General features: G+C 43.0%; 1 protein-coding gene across 1 annotated transcript in view; it reads right to left on the bottom strand.

Annotated features, from left to right (window-relative positions):
- Positions 1-2,368: 2,368 nt before the first annotated feature.
- Positions 2,369-14,464, bottom strand: part of TEDC1 (tubulin epsilon and delta complex 1) — a 72,727-nt gene continuing 60,631 nt past the window's right edge. Inside the window, exon 8 of the mRNA XM_051625148.1 lies at positions 2,369-3,586. Coding sequence (XP_051481108.1) covers positions 3,227-3,586 — 360 coding nt within the window. The 3' untranslated portion in view covers positions 2,369-3,226. The remainder of the gene's footprint in view (positions 3,587-14,464) is intronic.

The following is a 14,464-nucleotide window of genomic DNA, read 5'->3' as shown; positions in this document are numbered from 1 at the left end:
CCATTCCCACTTCTGCACTGCTGACAAAGGGCCAAGCACTGGTGACCAAGAAGGTCAATGCAGCCTTTAAAACCAGTGGGTTATGACAGTGGGTGAGAGAAATAAGCCTAAAAAAAAGGAAAACACTTCAAATGCCATCTTAACAGTATGAGGTGACAAACACACATTAAGTGTGACTGCAGTCACTCAGTTCACTTGCCTACTCTCATTGCAGCTGGTGTTAATCCAGGAATTATTTTCTTAGACTTTTAAGTGGTGTTTATCATACAGCATCTCCCAGCAGTACTGCAGAGGCAGTTGCCTCGCCAAGCTCAGGACAGGAGAGCATCTGTATTTCAGATGCCTTAGTATGTCTCAAAAGCAATCAAAAGCTGTGGCCAGCCACCAAGGCTTGACCACAATTCAGCCCCTTTGTGTCCAACTCCTGCAGAGGTGCTGTGATTTTTTAAAAAGCAGCCTTCACAGGAAAACCACCCTCCAAAATTTGGTGCCTGAGAGCACCTAGCCCTTTAAAGAACCTCCTGCAATGTGCTCTCCATGCTGGTGCTGAGAAGAGGGCGCTGCAGGTCTGAGTTTTTAAACCACTGCCAGCTCAAAACACCTCGCTGATCTTCAGCTGGGACTGCAGAATATCTGCTATAGTTTAAACTGTTAATTGGTACCTGAAAAAAAAGGCAGTGGATATTGGTGCCAGAAAATTAAAGCTATACTTGCCTGTGGTCTTTGCATGAGTTGTCTGAAGTGCACAATGCCAGCACAGGACCATGAGTGAAAAAGTGATCCCCTTTTAAACTGCTTTCAGCTCTAGCCCCTCTTGATGTACACACCACAACAAGCAGTTCCATCTCCAACCCACTGGCTTTCCTGCCAGCTTCCCATTCCCAGCACAGCCACCTTGGTACCTTGTGCTGTGTGTTCAGTGCTGCTGTCTGTGATGCGCTGTAGGCACTTTTATACTTTACACACACATATATGCAGACTCCACCAAAGAAAAAAAATAACTCTTCAGGCTCAAGCACAGGAAAGGTGCTGCCAGTCATGGTCTCTGCTGAAAGGGAATCCTTGAGTGAACACTGAAGCACACTGCACTAAGTGCTGTGTGGTGACAAATGGCTGATACCAGCAAACGGGTCATTTAATGAATGACTACTGCCAGTTTAAGTGGATGGCAGTATTCAGCATTAAGCCAACCCTGACAAGCCACAGCAAGGCATGAGTTAGACCTGCACTTGAACCCGAGTGCTCTTGCCATGCTCAAGAATATTTGCCTGCTCTTTTCTGCTGAAAAGCCCAGGAGAACAAAAGATCTTTTGAGGGCAATGTTTTAAACGTAAATGTGATGCAGTATGAAAATTCGCTTGTATAAAACCTGAAGGAGGATATAAAATGCTCAGAGAGAGATAGACCAGTGCTGCCACTCTTGTTAGTTCTAGGATATACTGTTTCTTTCCCGTTCATGAATAATTTTCTGTGAAACCTGTCTGAATAAGTCCTCTTGTGCATTGAATTTCAGCAGCCCTGTAGCAAACACCCTCCCAAAGTGGTACCAACTTGAAACAGTTCAGTGCTTGGTACTCTGCACTTACTGAGATAGCTTGAAAAGCAGAGTGACATGGCTTGGCTTTTTAAAATCTGGGTTATTCTTCCAGGAGCAGCTGGAAGCCCCAGAGATGAATTTCACTAGCACACTGGGATTTTCTGCTCCAGGACTATGTTTGTCATTCCTGCTGACAGCTGACAGCAGTCACTTGGTTGTGACCGACAGTCTCGGTCACACTGGCAAACACCCTGCTCCCAGGGGCTGTCCCATCTGTGTAGGGATGACTGGAGTTGAGGTCTGTGGCCAAGAATTGCACTTCTCACCAGCCTTGCTCACGCTTCTTGGAGAAGCCATCAGGTCCACATAGAGAAAGGACTGTCTGAAACTTGGCCATAATAAACTGAGCTTGTATACTCTAGGCCTACCAGAAATGCTGTGTTCAACTGGGTGAAACCTGGGCAAAACAACCCTCCACAAGTGGCTCAACACTGATGTTTGCATTGCTACTCCCTTCTGCAAAAACTGCATGAGAACCAACACAGGTGGTGCAGGTGAACAGGCCCTGGAAGCATCTGAAGTTTACTTGGTGCAGCAGAAACCAGGAAATCTGAGTCTTGTCCACCAACTCCCACCTGCACACATTGTCTCCCTGTAGAGCAGCAATCGTGCTGATGTTTGGAAAGAGGTCCTTAAATGTTCCTCATCTTTGGCTGCTGAGTGAGTCAAGAGCAGCTGGTAATCAGCAACACCATCGAGCTGGGGTAGCAGACAGAAATCCAGATTGAGGAAAGCCCATCGCTCATAGCAATTCACAAGTGAAAAGCAAACTGGTTTATAAAAATTTATTTATTCCTGAAAGTGTACAACTAGGATACAAAAATATTCCTTGGTGAAAGCAAAACAAAAAAAGGATAGAACGCCAAGTGAAAAACATTTCCATGTTTCAGAGGAAGAAGCCTCCAGAGACAGAGCTTGGAGACTCCTCAAGCTTAGAAGTTAAGGTCATATTTCTATTTTACAGAATTTCCCACAGCAGATCTGTAAGTTAACTTATTTACTCATAACTTGGTGGAATGGGTTTCTAGTTTGCTCTCTTTGAGTGCATCACACCAGTAAACAAAAGCAGTGTGTGGCTTTATCATTAGGTAATTGTTTTTCCTTATGGCGACTGGATTATAGCTGCCACCAATATGCAAACCAGCTGAATTAAAATAGCACACTTGAACATTCCAATGTCTCTAAGCCTTAGTACTTTACATGTTCCTCAACACCTGAATTTTTCTGACTAATGAACTCTTCCATTTGCTGGAAAATACTGAATGCAATTAGTACTTCAATGCACAGCCTCAATGTATGCCATGCCTAGCAGCTGAGCACTGTAAAAGAGCCCAGTGCTTGGCAGAAGAACTAGAAATCTGAAAGATAAAAGGGAGATTTATGCACACTCCCAGCAAGGCCTGCTGCAGAGTTTAATTGGCAAAGTTAGCAGCAAAGGGGCTGGAGAGAGGACCACCAAGGTTATGGCCCCAGTGCAAGTCCAAAAGCAGTAACAAGTTACGAATCCCAGGCTCAAAAATTAGCCATTACAGCTGGTTCCTCACCTCACATTCCCCCATGCCAACCTGCACAATTTCTTCTGATCAAGTCAGCCTGTTCCTTTGCTCTTCCCAGTCCAGCTTTACCTCTTCAAGGGGAGATACAAATCACTCCATCCAACCCTTCTGCAATTTCATCCAGCCTCTGCCTGCACTCTTCCTGCAGCTGCTTCAGCTCTCTCTCCAGGCTGGCCTCTCTCATCTGCAGGTCTCTGATCACCTCTGTAGCACTGACAGCTGAAACAGGCTCCTTGCACACAGACCTCCTAAAGCCTGTTTTGCTGGCAGGATGTTTGCTTCTGAACACCAGTCTGCAAGAACCATGCATTCTATTTTTTTTTGGAGCACAAAGGTATGCAAGATCTAGCAGTTTTAGTTCAACACTTTCCTGTATCTTTCTAGCAGTAGTAGAGAACCCCTCCTTCTGTAGTTCTTCCTCTCTTCTTTTCACCTGTAAAGGAAAAAAAAGGTGAAGAATTAAAAAAAAGTATAGTGGATTCTGTAAAAAAAATCCTGCCAGAAAACCACTAAATGTCATGTTTGGACTAGGATGTACCAAAGAGAAGAGAGCCAGCTGTGAGTGTAAACTTAAGAGCATGGCAGTGAAAACTGAATTAAGCTAACACATGCTTTCTATCAGGTAGCAGCCCTAGTGGCCAAAAAGCTGCTGTAGTCATTTGTTTGCAGATGCACAGTCCACCAGCCTCTCCACTGATGACTGATACACAAGGGCTCTGCATGCTTCCCACTTACCAAGGAGTGGGTGGTTTGACCTCAGAGTAAAACACACGGAGCAAAAAGGGGGACCCAGCAGAGTGACCTTCATCCCTGTTCTGCTTTAAGCCACCACACTGTCACGACAGCTTAATTAGTTTGTGATTAACAGTATTACTGCAGTTTGCAAATGCTTTCTGGCAATGCTAAAAACCAAGGATGACAACTGCAAGCTAAATTTCCTTCATTCTCAATTCTCATTATGGGGTAACAAAGAAGAAAAGGAAAAGAATGGAGCAGAGACAAAGGCTAAGACCAAAATGAGTACCAGGCAGCACACTTCCACTGAAGACAGGACGAAGAAAACAAAGCTTTTCTTGTGACAAAATCACAGACTGGATGATAAAAGCAATTGTATACACTGGGATTTCTCCAAAGCATTTGATTTAATGTTCTCAATTTGATTTGTTAATAATTTGATTCGAAGATCTTGCAAGATGGTAATTGCCTTGCCAATTTTACTGTGGATTAAACATGAATTCAGTGACTCATCTCAAAACGTAGTTGTCACTGGGGAAACATGCATAAGAAAAGGTACCCTGCTAAGGCCTGCAGGGAAACTATTCTGGGTCCAAAGGTACTTTCTGTTTCTGCTATAGCAACAAGATGCCAAATCAGCTCAGCCAAAAAGCAGTGAAATTTCAAAAAAGCAACCTGCACAAATCCCAGAGCTCTCCTGGAACTCATGTGCAGTTCCAGAGTTCATGCTTTTAAAAAAAACACAAGGAAACAAGAGAGTAGGATTCAAAGGCAGGTCACCCAATGAGTCACTGCCCAGAAAACAAGACTTATAGTACGAAACGTCAAGAGCTCAAACTGTTCAATTCATGGTGACAGATATATGAATTGTTTTAGATCCTAAAAGAAAGTGGTGAGAGGTCAGACTTTGCTGACAAAGCTGTAAGAAGATCAAATGGATGAAACTTTGAGTTAGATATTCAGCTTCAGAATAAGATGTTGTTTCCTACTGTGAGGATAATGAACCATGAAGTGTTTCATTGCAGCTCCAGAGATGAATCCTTTGGCCAAAGCTCAGTGCTAATGACAGCCCCTTCCAGCCTTGAAACTGCTCTGCAACCCCTCCCTTCCCTGACCACAGGTGAAGCTGAACAACTCCTTGGGGTTTTAAATCTGCAGATCTGCATTAAATATTGGTATCCCACATATCAGGGCTTTGACAAACTCCCTGTAAAGTCACGGGTATTTTGGTATCTCTCTGAATCACCAGAAATTGGTCAGGACTCAAACCAAGGACAAGAGTCCTACAGTAGCAAACCCCCCTGTCTTTGTCAAGCTCCAACTGCTCAGGGTCAAACCAGCTGCTGTATCTGAAGGAAAAAGAGGTTTTTTCCATAGATCAGTAGGGAGGGTTTCACTACTGAAATAAACTCAGAAGCTTTTGAAATACAAAGGATCAGACTTTGTTCTCTTAAAGTGCAAACCACTGCAGGCATGAGGGCTGCAGCCAGTTAAATTTCCCCACTGACACCAGCTTCACAGGGCTTCACTCACCCCAAGTTCTTCACCAGAATATCTTTGTGAGCTCTGCAACCAACTAATTAATCCTCTCCATAATCTTTGGATGGGTTATTCTCCTCATCCCCCACCCCTGCTCAAGAAAGATTAAGAAAATCAATCATCAAATCAGAAAAGGAGTGAACTTCTCTGAATTTTTCCTATCACGTTCAAGGCTTTATCGATGCAGAACTGTCTGTTAAAGGAAACCTCTGCTCATTAAGGTATTTGAATAGAGTGTTGAAGCTGAGAAAAGTCTATCTTTGCCCTTGCCCAAAAACCCAGGGTCCTTCCTTATCATAATCCCCAAGGAATCCCAGTACATCTCTTCCTTTTGGCAAAAAAAATATCTGAAGAACAATTCTCTAACACCACTTTAGAAGAAACAAAACTGAAAAAATAAAATCAATGTTATCTGGTCTTCTCACTGCCAACCAATGATGGACAATGATGTCTGCACAAAGTGGATTTAACATTGGAATCCAGGATGGGAAAAAATTCCTGTTAATTACAAAGTACAAAATCACTCTGCAAACAAAGCCCAGAAAGTGTTACTTATTTTTCATACTGAACTCAGAGAGATTACTAGTAGGGCTGCATGGAACTATTCCTAATGAAACTTAAGTTTTCATATTCTCCACTGGCCAAAACTGGGAGAATTTTATTATCTGGCACATGATGGAAGAGCATGATCTTCTCAGCACTAAGTACATTGAGTTCTAACTCATAGCAATAGAAAATAAGAATTACTATCCTGAAGCAGAAGCAGCTCTAAGAACAAGGACAACAGCCTTACCGTTAGGCAGTCAGAGAAGTAGAAGTATAAGAAATGCTGACATCTGAGTATCAGAAGGGCACCACACTATCTTCTGTAAAGAGGACCAATACTTCCTGAGACAATAGAACTTTACAGGGGAAATTTTCAAAAGAATTAATATGAAATAAAGGTGCAAGTTTAGCAAAACACTGTTTATTTTGTACGAGCACAGTCTGGAGCTGGAAAGCTAGCTCAAGTTCTTTTTTGCACTGTCCCTCCTGGTAAGCTCTGCAACCATAAGTATGTCTACAGATACTCTGGTTGCAGTTTGTAGATTCCAATAGCTAAATATCTCTGAGGGTTACACTTGAGTAATATTCTTTACTCTTCACATTCTGAACACTTGTGAAAATACTCAATAACCTCCTCCTGTATGGTTAACTGAGGCTCTGTAACAGCTTGCTGCCTCCCATTAGTCAGCACACAATGATTATTGCACACTGCAAAACAATCTCAGCAGACCACTTTGTATTAAGCAAACATATTGTAATAGATTAGAAGCCTCAGCATCTTGTGCCTGCCTGTTCTCCATCCCACAGCTCTGCCTTTCAGACTCCATCTACCAGCTGGAAGCTGAATTCCCACTTAGGTAGTGACAACTGCTGCACATCCTCTCCGAATAAATACAGCAACATGATAATCATCGTTTCCACTTCTACAGAACCAAACTCATCCCAAAGGGAGCCGGTGCATTTTCAGAAAAGCCCTGGCAAACGTAGAGGGAAGCAGCTGATGAGGAATCAGCATTTTCAAAGTGACATAGATCCTGCTCTGCAGTGAGCATTGATGCAGTGAGCACTGATGCACTCAGCAGGGCAGTTGCTGTCAGACAATAACTGAGTCCATGGAAGCATCTGTCCTTCTGCACACTCCAGGGTCAACATACTCTACCAGGTTTTACGCTCCCAAGACCACAATAAGCTGTCAGGAATCTCCCATGGCATGCAAGTCTTCTGATCAGCCCTGTGGGGGCTGCAGACAGACAGATGCCATAAGTGAACACCAAGGCCAGTACTCCTGCTGGCTTCCTTCTAGCTCTTCACCTCACCATGTCACAAACCACTGTTCAGAACTGGACAGTGGCCAACCTGCTCCTAGTGCTCCTAGATGGTTTCCTTTAAAATAACTTTTAAGTCTTCCAAAAGACCTCCACAGGTTTTCAAAAGGTATTAGAAACTAAAAGCTAAATGGAAAAAAGTAATAATTTTCATGTTCTAAGGAAGAGCCTTAGCGTGACTGCAGGCAGGAGTTAGCGCGACCGCAGGCAGGAGTTAGCGCGACCGCAGGCAGGAGTTAGCGCGACCGCAGGCAGGAGTTAGCGCGACCGCAGGCAGGAGTTAGCGCGACCGCAGGCAGGAGTTAGCGCGACCGCAGGCAGGAGTTAGCGCGACCGCAGGCAGGAGTTAGCGCGACCGCAGGCAGGAGTTAGCGCGACCGCAGGCAGGAGTTAGCGCGACCGCAGGCAGGAGTTAGCGCGACCGCAGGCAGGAGTTAGCGCGACCGCAGGCAGGAGTTAGCGCGACCGCAGGCAGGAGTTAGCGCGACCGCAGGCAGGAGTTAGCGCGACCGCAGGCAGGAGTTAGCGCGACCGCAGGCAGGAGTACTGCATCTTAGATCATGGACTGAAAAGGGAACAACGTGAGAGGCAGCCTGTGCTGTCCTTCCTAAACTTGACACAGTGCAAAGGGTGGAGGTGTTCAGCCACTACTGCAAGATCCACAGGCAAGAATATGCAAAGGACAAAGTACTAGAATAAATGTCTTCAACACCAGCTGAAAGGTGGTCAGAGACAAGTGGCTTCTAGTTCCTGGCATGGTGGAATTAAGCCAGGCAGGACACCTATCAAGTGTGGAAAGTTCTTCCCATCTTCCCAGGAACAGCGCCATGACTGAGGATATGTTCCAAAAACATTTGGGTTAAGATCTGATTGAGGCAAATGGCAAAGCCAAAACAGAAGAGGGTGGGACCAGTCCAGAGTTGGAAAGGGGCAGTGAGGTGAGGCACATCCAAAAAACAGGCTGAACAGGCACCATGGTTCAGTCCCCACCACAGTGAATTAACTGCTGCACTGATGCACAGGAGAGACATCAAGCCCACAGACACCTACAGACATGATTAACTTCCCAGCACTTCTTCATATCTACCTTCTCAGAAACTTCTTCTACTCTACTACTGGTTCTTTCATCCAGACAGTGCTCTCAGCTATTTTCAGTCCTGGGAATCTCCTGCTTTTGAAAAAAAATTTATAGCAGTGGGCAAATAATGAAAAAGATAACATGTTGCACATCTTAAATAAGCTGCCTTCCAGTTTCTTTGTATGTTCCACTGTTTTGAGGCCAGAAAAGTAATACCCAGATTCACCTCCTCTGGATGTGTGCTAATAACTCATGTGGACAGCTCCTGTCTTTCAGCTCACCCATCTTGTGGAGCTCTACTTCTATCAACTGCTTAAATGACCTACACATTTAGCTCATTTGATGTCTCCTCAAAGAGGAGACCTTCCAGCTCTTCACAATTACTGCTGTGGCTTCCTCAGCTCCCTCACATTTGCTTGCACCTTGCTGGTAATGAGCTTCTCAGAGCTTTGTGTATCATTCCACACAGCTCGGAAATATCCCCAAGAGGATCAGACTTTTAGCAGCTCACTAATGAAAAGTGCAGTAAAAGATCATGCACAAAATGGTTCTTTTTTTGCTAAGCAGTAAGCTGGATGTGAGCTTATTTGGAGAGAATTTTACCAACATGCAAAACATCCCAAAGAGATGCTAAGAGATCGAGGTAACCACATCACATGATTTAAGTCATTTCCAGTAATGACCTAACAAAAGTGACAATCTTACAAATGCTGGAAGGCAACAGTTCAGCTTGTTAAAACCTCACATGGCAACATGAAAGACTTAGAAAGCAAATGAACGCTCTGCCTCTCACTTACATACTGGAAGGAAGCCACTAGCCAGAGATGAAGCTGGAAGTGGAGCAGCAACGCAAGGTCCAATCATCTCTTCTGAGGAAGAGACTGGAGGGAGGCATAGGAGCATTTCCATGTTATGGTTGTGTCCGTTGCCAGCTTCGAGGAAGGAGCTGAAGAACAAATTGCTGGAGCTCCTCTTGAAGTGGATGATAAAGACAAGAATCATGGAATTCTTTTTAAATTGCAATCTCTTCAAGTCATGCTAGGAGTTCTGCAGCAATGGCTAAAACAACAGTATTGTTCAGGAACACAAACTGCACAAGCCTAGAAACGGCACATTTTCTGCCTCCAGCCCTATCTGTCCACTCTCTTATGAAAAGGAAGAAGACTCAATATGCATCCAGCATGAAAAACAAGTTATTCTTTTAATTCTGTACAGATACCACAAACCACGATGCCTGCCTTTGCTGGAAAACACAGTGCAGAATGCTCCTTTTTGCTCCAAGTCAAACAGAAAAAACTGAGGTCTTGTCTTTTAGGGTTGGAGAGTGATAGGAAATTAGGAAATATAAATGGAAGCAATATCCAAGCCACCATGTCATACTGCCTTTGCTATCAGGGCAGAATCACCCAATACGTTTTGTAAACTCCTCTAGTTCCTCTGAAAACACCAAACAGCATTTGACTTGCAGAAGATTTTATTCCTAAAGTAAGCTCATTTCCAAGATGGATTTTAAAACTATCATGTCTAAGATGGCCCCCTGCACCTGGGGAGTTGAAAAGAGTGAAGTAAAGCATTACACACTTGAAAAATACATGATTAATGAGGGGACAGACTGCAGAAATATAAAAGCCCTGCCACACCAGCCAGTGCACACCCCCGCATGGCTCACAACAGCTCCCCAGCACATCACAGTACCCAAAGCAGGGGCACTGAGAGGCATTCCCCAGGTTAGAGAAGCTGCCCAGAGCTCTCCATCTCTGTGTCTACTGAGCAGAACCTCATTCAACAGACAAGCATCAATCATAGATAAAGATCTGTGAGGAAAAGATGAAAGCAGGCTAAGCATGGAGACACTGGCATTGCTCAGAGCCTGCTGACACAGGTGCTGCACAGAAATCCTCACAGCTGAGAGCTGGAAACCAGGCATTACAGATTAAGGCTAGTTTAGGAGTTTTCCATTTCCAGACTGGAATCCAGATCAGTCCAGGGACTGAACCTTGAAACACTTGTCTTTAATCAGTACGAGCCTGAATAACACTTTCTAAATTATAGTAGTTGGTTTTTTTGCTGTCTTAGTCTATGTCTAGTGTTTATTCCACCACCAAACCCTCTCACCCACCCTCTGAGAAGAACATTGCAGAACTGCAATCCCAGCTGACAGTATCTGGGATACAGAAAATAGCATAGAGACTACTTTTAAGAAAGCCTTCCTTGTCAGCTCTGAAAAAACAGCACCTAATACAAAAAGAGAGAGAGCAAAAGGAAATAAGCAAAAGTATCAATAGCATAGAATGGGGAAGAGCAGAGTCCAGAAAGCACAGCAGAAAGGTCTGTAAGCATGAAATAAAAGTGCAATACAAGAAAAAGAGCCACAGGGAACCCACGATTCTTACCCAAGAACTTCTTTGTGCTCCTATACAAAAATTTCCTGGCCGTACAATACACATTCTGCACCTCACCACACAAAGGGTAACGCTGAAAGACACACACCATGGTCTGTCTGTGCAAGAAGATGCCCAGGCAGAGCTCATCTCAAAGATCATTAGAGATGGCAAGAACTGAACGAGTCAACACGGCTGTTCTTCATGGTTGTCACTGTTTTCTGTACAGAACAGTTATGAATAACCCAAGTGTTTTGTGTGCTTGGGTGTCCCCAAAGGCATAAAAATAAAACCTTCTTCACGCATAAGTAGGGTGAGGGCTTTACACTTCTTCAACAATAAACAAGAAATAATTTGCCCAGGGGGCCAGTTTCTTATAACAACATGCTTGCTTTTTATTTTTTTGAACAATCATGGTTGTGTGTATGAAAAATGCTTTTCTTCCTTAGCTATAGACAGTGATCCATTCAGCCTCAGAGAAGGGACACCATTTCCAGGGATGCTATGAATGTGTAAGTGATGGAAGAATTAAATCCCCATGCTCCTGCTTCTAGGGAAAAGCTACTGAGCAGGGGGGACAGGACCCTGCAGAGCCTATGAAGTTCAAACATTTGCTGAACAGTGACTTCCAAGAAAATCAAACCCCAACCTTCAGAAAAAAACATCTAAAGGCATTTGCTGCTTATAAAAAACCAAAACGAACCACAAAACCCCACAAGTTAAAGCAAAAGCAATATCTGCCATCAGCTGTTCTGAAAACACTACAACACTGAGTAAGCAAGTGTTTTATTGTAAAAGAAAACCTCGCTCCTATTGCAAATTCACGTCTTACAGTAACTTGCCCAAATGTAATTTCAAATCTCTAAAAAAGTTACAAAGTTAGTACTGCAACTCGATAAAACCTGTCTCGTTGATTCAAGAGTCTTCGCCATAAGCTTTCCAAGTTTTTAATATTCTGCAGCAATTTCTACACGCTGAAAAGTAACCAGTTAAAAATACTGGAAAGCATAATTTTCTTTTTTACTAGCTGAATACTTCCCACACTGTTCTGCCTAAAAGAGGTTTCTTTCGTCTTTTGAGATCTTTGACTGTACACAAAGAGACTTGTGAAATAGTCTATTTAATACCAATGTTCATGCATTTAAGGCTTTAAAGTCATAATAAACTGTTTGATTAGTATAACCTACCACAAAACACAGGCAGCAGTATCTCATCTAGTCATTTATGCAATGTTCTACCACATTTTTGTAAGCTACAGGGTCTCTTCTAGAAATATATACTTTTGTTTTATTAAAACACCGGCTCCAGGAGATAAGAAACTACTTTATCACCATGTTATCTCAACAGTGAAATACATTTATGGTTAAAAATATGCACCTTTTCATAGAGTTCTGCCTCAGTGACCATCTGGGACTTTTGATAACACCTTTCATCTAAAGTCTTATAGCCTCAGAACTTCACTTCTGCCAAAGAACTTGCAGAATTTGATCCAGCTATAACTTCACCTTTTCTCACCTCTCAAAAAGACACACCTAATAATTTCTTTATTACCCGTCCTTTAATCCTTTGTAACCTTTCAACCATTTTCCAATTATGATGGTGGGATAAGTGGGGCCAACACATTTCATTTAAACTCCGAATTGTCATCTCTATCTTATCTGTCATCTAATGACCAGCAGCAGATAGCTGCACTTAGTTGCCAATAACCTAACAACTTTTCCATAACCCATCACCATTATCTTCTGTTTCATAAGGCCAGGAAATGCAAACGTTTTCACACATCCAAAACCTCATGCTGTAAGGCAGATCACACTGGTTTGTGGCACACACATGGGCATTTCTTACTAATCCCAAACCCCAGCAACAGTAGGAAATTTAATTTCTTTCGGCTTAACAAGAATTACAATGGCTAAAGCAAAAATTCACCTTAATATAATTACTAATTTCTAACACTCATTGTTAGTTTAGCAAGAAGAAAAATCTTTGATCTTTGGAATTTGTGGTGAATTAGCCAAAGGGGTGATCCCAAAGTAATGGGATCATTACAAATCGTCGTCGTCCCCCCCCCCCCAGAAGGCATTATTTATTTGATAAACTATGAAGTGGTTTTAGACAGGCTGTAAAGCTGAGCCATAGCAACTGACAGAAGATGTAATTATACAAGCAGCTGCATTTCAAGTTTTGCCCGGATTTGCAATTTCCTGCAATTAGAGAGGAATGTCTACATCTCCATCTCAGGCATTTTAAGCAAGACATTCACTCTTCAAACCCTCCCAGGCGCATCTATTGTCATCCTGAACCAAATTTGCAGGGAAGCCACAGAGAAGCAATGTACCTATTTTATCTAGGAATAGAAGGTCAGCTTTTAACTGAGAGAGAAGTCCTCTGAGGGGAAACTAAAAATATAGTTTTAATACCAGGAATGCACATAGCTGCATCCGATGAGATCGACTGCCATGGTCTATCAGGGAGGGCACTGCTGCCCTGTGCTTCCTTTTATTATGCACTGAACACTGCACAGCACTCTGAAAGCCTTCAGAGTAACATCCACACTGCTTTCCAACAGGAAGCTTGTAGATGGTGAGGAAGGGCAGTAATGGCAAGTTAGAACTTAATGAAAGCATTTAAATAAGATGATTTCATGAAGATTGAGCTGGTTTTGTCTCAATGGATAACGTTGTTGGTTTGGTTTGTTTGGGAGGGTTTTTTGCTTTGTGTTGTTTTGGTTTTTTAAGATAATCAAATGGGTCTGTATTTAGACTCCTGTATCTAAATGCCACATTTATAGGACTCAGAAAAGACACTTCAGCTTAAGATAAAGATACACAATTAAGAAAACAGGAAAAGAACACCATTAAGATTTTTCAGGGTCTTTACCAGAAAAATGAGAACTATACCTCCAAATATCAAAACAAAACCCAAAACCACAACTGTTAAAAGCATTGCCTTTCTGAGCCTACAAATACCTATCACACAGGCAAAAGCACATGGAAAACTAATCCTTTTAGGCCTAAAAGCAACTGACCTCTGACTGCTGTGCAATGAGCCCACGTGCACAGACCTGTTTCCAGTAAGAGCTCTTCTTACCCAACTCTTATCCTGCAACAGAGCTGCACTGGATCCTACCCTTGAAGAGATGCACAAAAAGGCAGTTGCTTCAAGGAAAGCCTTTGGGTTGGATTGCTGAATGACACACCTGAGGCAAGCAGCACAGAAAGAAGGCAGCTGTGGTGAAAGCCTCATGAGACACATCCCTCTTTCACAAAGCTACAAAAAAGTTTCCTGTTGTATGAATATTTTCTGAATTCTCTGTTTCTGAGCTTTTGGCATGAGTAATTAGCTTTTCCAGTGGTTAACTTTCAAGGGGAACAACTGAATTCAAAGAAAAAAAAACAAAACAGATGGGAGTAAAAAAATGTAATGTGATTACTCTGTTGCAGCAACACTGTGGACAAAACAGGGACAAAAATTAATAACCGGTCTTCAAAGACGCAATTTCTGCATCACCTCTGTTGAGCTAAAGAGGATGTCAGCACAAAAACAGCAGACATGAAGCATCAGCAATAGCATCCAACAAGATGGCCAGAATCACTGTGCTCTGGAGCTAGGAGTTCATCTAAACCTCTTCAGCTGCTTCCCCACGCAAGCCCACCACACGGCACAGTCCCACTGCTCTCAGAAATGTGAGACAGCTCCAGGCAGGAGCA

This window comes from Apus apus, chromosome 7 (assembly GCF_020740795.1).
Source record: "Apus apus isolate bApuApu2 chromosome 7, bApuApu2.pri.cur, whole genome shotgun sequence".
Lineage (NCBI taxonomy): Eukaryota > Metazoa > Chordata > Aves > Apodiformes > Apodidae > Apus > Apus apus.
The sequence above is the reverse complement of the archived record's forward strand: the minus strand, read 5'-3'. Positions and strand labels throughout refer to the sequence as shown.